The following is a 6,050-nucleotide window of genomic DNA, read 5'->3' as shown; positions in this document are numbered from 1 at the left end:
GGGTGCATTCGGTGGAATTTTTGGGCCAAGTTAGTAATGGTGCACTATGGGAGTGGTGCGCCATTAACTAGTAATGGCGCACCACTCCCACGGTGCGCCATTACTAGTTTTGAAAAAAAATTGAAAAAAAAATTAGTAGTGGCGCACCTAGGGTGTGGTGCGCCATTACTAGTTTTGAAAAAAATTTGTTAGTAGTGGCGCACCGTGGATGTGGAGCGTCATTAGTATTTAGAATTTAATGGCGCACCAACACATGGTGTGCCATTAATGTTCATATTATCTATAGCCCTTTTCCTAGTAGTGATTGTGCAACTTTAGTACTGCTTGGTGTATTTTTTTCAAAACCAATTTTTTGAGCTACATGATCCCACTTTATATGAGGTTGTAACCTAGCAACCATGGCAACCAACCTTTTTTGACGTGCAAGTAGTCTAGTGGCCCTGCCAACTACCTTGTAGTCGATTTGCACCCATTCACTACTTGTGGCCGTGTAATTTTGCATGCACACCCTGCCCCACCCACCTTACCAGCAATATGTGCAACTTAGTCTATTGTTCCAGCCAACTGTCTAGTTATCAATGTGCAACTCTTTGTGTAGTTTGAGTTGGTAGGGATAACATATGGAGTTGCACACAGTCTGTTAGGCAGTTGCTGAGGCAACAGACGAAGTCGCACATCTCATTGGCAGAAATAATTGGATGGTGAAAACTGGACATCCAGACGGTACTGAAAAGATGCATAGAGACGGGGCGCTAAAGTGGCCCATCTCACTAGCAGGGGTGGTTCGGACAGGGTACTAGCTAGGAAAACTAGACTTCCACAGGGTATGGGAAAATTGCACATCACTATTAGACAGTTGGCCGAGGAAGCATTTGAAGTTGCACCTCCATTGTTAGGCAGTTGACCGAGGCAGCAAATAGTGAAATCCACACATCCACGGGCAGGGGGAAGTTGCATATCAGCTACTAAGCAGTTGGCCTGGGCAACTGACAAAGTTGCACATCTCACTGTTAGGGGGTAGGTTGGGGTGGACGTGCCATCAGTGAAACTGCACGTCCATGGCTAGGGAAAAAGTTGCACATTGGCTACTAGGCAGTTGCACCTAACGGGGATTAAATTGCACACAGTAAAATCTGTCGAAACATACTCATGCGGGATTTAGTCGAAGAGCACGCCGCGTGGGGTCCAACGGTGAAAGTGGATCTTAGTTCCGATGTTCGACTCAAAAGTTATAACTTTTTAGAAAAACAAAAAACCGAATTAAATGGGCTTATATCTATTCGCATGAGTGAAAAGTGAACGTTCACTAGTAGGGAAAAAGTTGCACATCGACAGTCATGTAGTTGCACATTGACTCCTAGACAGTTGCACCGAATAGGGATTAAGTTGCACACAAAAAAATTCGTCAAAACATACCCATACGGAATCTAGTTTCGAAGAGCACGTCGCAAGGATTACAATGATGAAAACGGATCGTAATTCCAATGCGCAGATTGAAAGTTATGTCTTTTTAAAATTTTGAAATCACAAATTAAATGCACAATATAGCAAAATGTATGCAACGAAGGATATGGCTGTACTGGCACCTAATTAGACGATTGCAACTATCCTAACACGACTCGTGGGTCCTTGCTTCCTGCAGGTTGCTTTCCCAACGCGCGCGCGAGGTGGAACGCACACCCATGGATGCATGTACGCAAGCTAGACTCACGGCGTGATTCCGGCGATCCTAGCGAACTCCTGGGAGACGATGGCGGCGGTGGTGGAGCTGCGCTCAAGCACGACGGCGTAGCGGTCGGCCCAGCTCTCCATCCCGGGCGCCAGGACCTGCCAGAAGAGGCCCCCGGCGCACGGCCCGCCCCCCTTCACCGACGCGTAGATGGCGTCGTACACCATGCGGAAGTAGTCGTCCCGCGCCGCCACCGCGCTGCCGACGGAGTTCCATCCAAACTCAGCCACCACCAGCGGCTTCCGCAGCGCCTTCGCCGTTTCCTCGATGTGCGAGGCCATCCACGTCTTCCAGAACTCCACCTGCTGCTCCCTGGTCGAACCCGGCAGCCTGGCGCACACAAGCCGCACGCACGGTCAACACAAATCCATCGGTTATCACCTATCATGGCCGAGAGGAAATTCGGGTGTGCCTTTCCTGTGCTTACCACACGTCGGGGTAGTAGTGGATGGTGGCGAAGTCGACGGTGGGGATGCGGTTGTTTCCGATGAAGTCGGTGCCCGCGGAGTCTCCGCCAGGGTTGATCCGCTTGAGCTCCGGCGTGGACTCCCCGTAGAACCCCTCGAGTCCGACCTCCACCATGTGCTTATCGTCCATGGACTTGACGTAGGAGGACATGAGCGTGACCCAGGCCTGCATGGTCTTCCCGGAGGGGTCGGTCGGGACGCGGGGCTCGTTCATCAGCTCCCATGCAAAGATGCTGGGCTCGTCCTTGTACGCCACCCCCGTGAAGCTGTTGATCCTCGTCAGCACCTTCTGTTCCACACACACAAAAACACACAAATGATACGACGTATATACATATGGTGCATATATTTCCAAAAGAAAACGCATGTATATATACTCTACGGACTACGGTGCATACACAAGATGCTAATCACGATCGAGGTTTAATGTGACGGGAGAGGAGTGCACGCGATTGGCTGTACACGTGTGCGTTCAAGGACGGACGGACGGACCTCGACGTGTTTCTTGTACAATTGCTGGGTGAGGGCGTCCCTGAAGAAGTCGTCCTCGGAGCCCAGGTTGTGGCCCTGGTCTTTGGCCCACTGCACGTACTGTTTCTTCCCACCAAAGTCACCCCAGTTGTTCACCAGGCTCAGGATCAAGTAGAGACCTCGCTTCTTCGCTTCGGCGATCACGAAGTCTAGTCCCTGCATATATATCGCCAGACAAAGTATATGAAAGAGATGAATTACCACATGTAATGAGGTATATTTTTTTGAACATATATTTCTCTCAGCATGCAAACATGTCATCTTAGTATTGTTCATCATGAATTGGTGCAGTTTCATACTGTATGAGATAAATTTATTCACATCTAATGTACATGTAATTTAACTCGTCCAACTTATATGTTAGGAAACTTTTTACCACAAGGCTATACAATGGAAACTTTTTAATGGACATAAATAGTGAGACAAACAATGCTGTTTAATTAGCAATATCATTTAATTTACAGTTTTGCTAGAACTCATCTAGATGAGATATAATTTGGTCTCATTCACCTTTTATAGCCATTGGATGTGATGCTATAAGATGCGTGTGTGCTAACATGGGTTGTATCTATTCTTGTTTTTAAAGTGAATGAGACCAAATTATATCTCATTTAGATAAGTTCTAGGTACTCCCTTTAATTTAGGGGAATGTTAAAATCTGTTTTTGGCAAATCCCAGTGAACGCTCCACAATTGTCATGCGGGAAAAAAAATTAGCATGTTCTTTGGAAAGAAATCCCGGCGATCACTCCACAATTACCTTGCAATAGGGATTTGCCATGTTCTAAAGTGAAAATTGTCCTGTGGTATAAAAGATTGACACAAAAACGCTGCAGGAGGGTATTTGCCATGTGTTGGATCAAGATCCGACGTACCTGAAGGCGTTAGATTTTGACGTAAAATATCTGGCATCGGATATGTGTCTTAATTTAAACATTGATTTGAGGGAAATATCTTACTTTAAACATTGTGGTGATTATTCCGTCGAAAAAGGGAGCATGTGGTTATTTTTTTGACAACATGTTGTTATATATCGGTTAGCAAGAAGATTAGCGAGTCCATCTATCTAATAAGTATACGTACCACGAACACGTCCTCGCTGTACACGCCGGGGGTGGTCTGCAGCGGCCGGTTGCTGCCCCCATCGCTGAAGGCCCACGTCCTGATGACCGTCGCGCCGAGGCGGGACGCCTGGTCCAGCACGTCGAGCACCTTGCTCCGGTCGGCGGGGTTCGACGCCATGTACATGAGCCAGTATGCGTTGAAGCCGTTCGGGTAGAACGGCCGGCCGCCCACCGTGAACCGCGCCCCGTCCGCCCTCGCGAACCCGCCGACCGTCGCCTTTACTCCCCCCGCCAGGGCCATGACGGCCAGACACGACACGAGCATCAGCCATCGCGCGTTGCTGGTGCCCATGGCGTGTGTATGCGAAACCCAAGCCGCTGTGGCTCCCTCGTACAAGCAATCAGCTGTAGGGTGCAGTCTATCTTTTTTGCGGATGGTATGCTGTGCATGGAGACGAGTGCTATATATAGGCGAGGGGCTCCTGCATGGCCACACGAAACGGGCAGGGCGCAGGCATTCACGGCATTAGTTTAGCATACGGCATTCACGGCGTGAAATAATTGTAAATTAAGCTGAGCTTAGCATATGGCCGGCATGCCTGGCGTGAGATAATTGCCAGCCTTTTTTTTTAGGGAATCTGAGAGCTTCATTGTATGTTAATGTTAATACGGATACAAAACGGACATGCAGGGATGTTGCATATCTCTATTTCTAATGGAGCATTTGGTAGTCTCGCTTTCAGGTTTTTTCATCCCATCTTACATGGTTTTTTTGGTACCTCCTCCCACCTTCGCTGGTTTTTTATACTCCCAATGGAGCAGTTGGTAGTCTCGCTTCCAGGTTTTTTTCGTCCCATCTCCCATGGTTTTTTTGGTACCTCATCCCACCTTCGCTTGTTTTTTATCGTAGAATTTTTTTCGTCCCCTTTCCCCACTTCATCAGTTTATTTTCGTGTCACCCTCTCACACAACGAAAGAAATCTGAACAGCTCAGAACTTTCCATACTGGCGCAAGTTATTTAGTAATGTAGAATCAAACACGAACAATCTCTAAAGATCAAATCTAAATTAATTAACCTTACCTTAAATCACTCAATCACATTAATTAGAAAACAAATAATTGATTTTCAGAAAAATCGCTCAATCACATTAACCTTACCTTAACTCACGGATGATAATCAATCTCCAAATAAAGGAAACAATACATTGAGGGAACAGTAAATAAACTTCCTTTCTTATGACATGTATATGATCTTCACTTCCCTCTCCGTTGTCGAGCGTTCTTGATTCTCGAGGCCGATGCTTGGGCTGCATCACAGGGTCGCAACGGTGCCGGAGGACGAGGACGGTGAGGCCGGGTGCCGCGGCACCGCGTTGGCCGCAGCCGGTGAAGGGGGCGAAGAAGGGCGGCTTCCCTGGCCCTGGCCGTGGCCGTGGCCCTGGGAGTTGGTGCGGTGGAATCGGCACTTGAAGCACCCGCGCGTGGGTGGCCGGCGCGCAGACGCACTTGGAAGCGGGCCCGTGGCCCGCGCCGGACGGCGCCGACGCCGACCTAGGCCACCTCCCTCCGCGTATTCTTGGAGCTGTGGCTGGCCGATTTACTTGAAATTAATTCTCTCAGTTGTGGTGGCAAATATAATACACATAATCCATATAATTATGCACTAGCGTGTGTGTGTGAAATAGATGGATTATAGTCCCGTACCCAATAAGATGGATATGAGTGTGTGTGTGTGTTAGAGAGAGAGGGAGAGGGGGAGAGAGAGTGAGGAAGAGGGAGGGAGAGTGTGTGTGTGAGGATTTGATGGTAAAAAAAGTCGCCAATGTCATTTGATATGCATGAGAATATTAATATTGAACTCTTAAAGTTAACGTGGCCCCGTTGCAACGCACGGACGTTCTTCTAGTTTTGCTAAATTATGAGCGTGCCCATTTGACTCTCTCCGTTCGTGGTGGTGCGGATCATGGCCTCCTTCACCACGGGGGATAATGTCTCGTCGAAGTCCACCCGCGGACGATCTAGCGAGCTTTGTAGCGATCCAAGCTCTCGTCGGCCTTGAGCTTATGGAGGAAGAGTCACTTGCCAGTGACAATGTTGGCATCAGGAGGGCGAGGCACGAGCGTTCAAGTAATGTTCACCATGAGTGCGTTATACTCATCCTGCATAGCTGTTAGCCAATGAACATCTCGGAGCGCGACGGCTTGGATATATTTTTGTTTGGAAGGAACTTGCCAGCCTCGCCAGAGGTGCATGGTGTGG

The 6,050-nt window shown here is 48.4% G+C and overlaps 1 protein-coding gene across 1 annotated transcript; it reads right to left on the bottom strand.

The window, feature by feature from the left end:
* Positions 1–1,321: 1,321 nt before the first annotated feature.
* LOC119325535 (putative mannan endo-1,4-beta-mannosidase 9) lies at positions 1,322–4,207 on the bottom strand. Its single transcript, XM_037599269.1, has 4 exons — positions 3,810–4,207; positions 2,689–2,883; positions 2,157–2,485; positions 1,322–2,059 (listed from the first exon to the last, which is right to left on the bottom strand). The coding sequence occupies exons 1-4, from the start codon at positions 4,140–4,142 to the stop codon at positions 1,708–1,710; spliced, it is 1,209 nt and encodes a 402-aa protein (XP_037455166.1). The 5' UTR covers positions 4,143–4,207; the 3' UTR covers positions 1,322–1,707.
* Positions 4,208–6,050: the final 1,843 nt, after the last annotated feature.

The sequence above is a fragment of the Triticum dicoccoides genome, chromosome 6B, assembly GCF_002162155.2.
Source record: "Triticum dicoccoides isolate Atlit2015 ecotype Zavitan chromosome 6B, WEW_v2.0, whole genome shotgun sequence".
Lineage (NCBI taxonomy): Eukaryota > Viridiplantae > Streptophyta > Magnoliopsida > Poales > Poaceae > Triticum > Triticum dicoccoides.
The sequence above is the reverse complement of the archived record's forward strand: the minus strand, read 5'-3'. Positions and strand labels throughout refer to the sequence as shown.

Bases quoted from the DNA above. Each gene is read 5' to 3' on its own strand.
- LOC119325535 (XM_037599269.1), bottom strand. From the start codon at position 4,142: ATGGGCACCAGCAACGCGCGATGGCTGATGCTCGTGTCGTGTCTGGCC. The intron at 2,884-3,809 runs GTACGTATACTT...ATATATATGCAG, and splicing joins ACAGCGAGGACGTGTTCGTG to GGACTAGACTTCGTGATCGC. The intron at 2,060-2,156 runs GTAAGCACAGGA...TGTGTGCGCCAG, and splicing joins CACTACTACCCCGACGTGTG to GCTGCCGGGTTCGACCAGGG.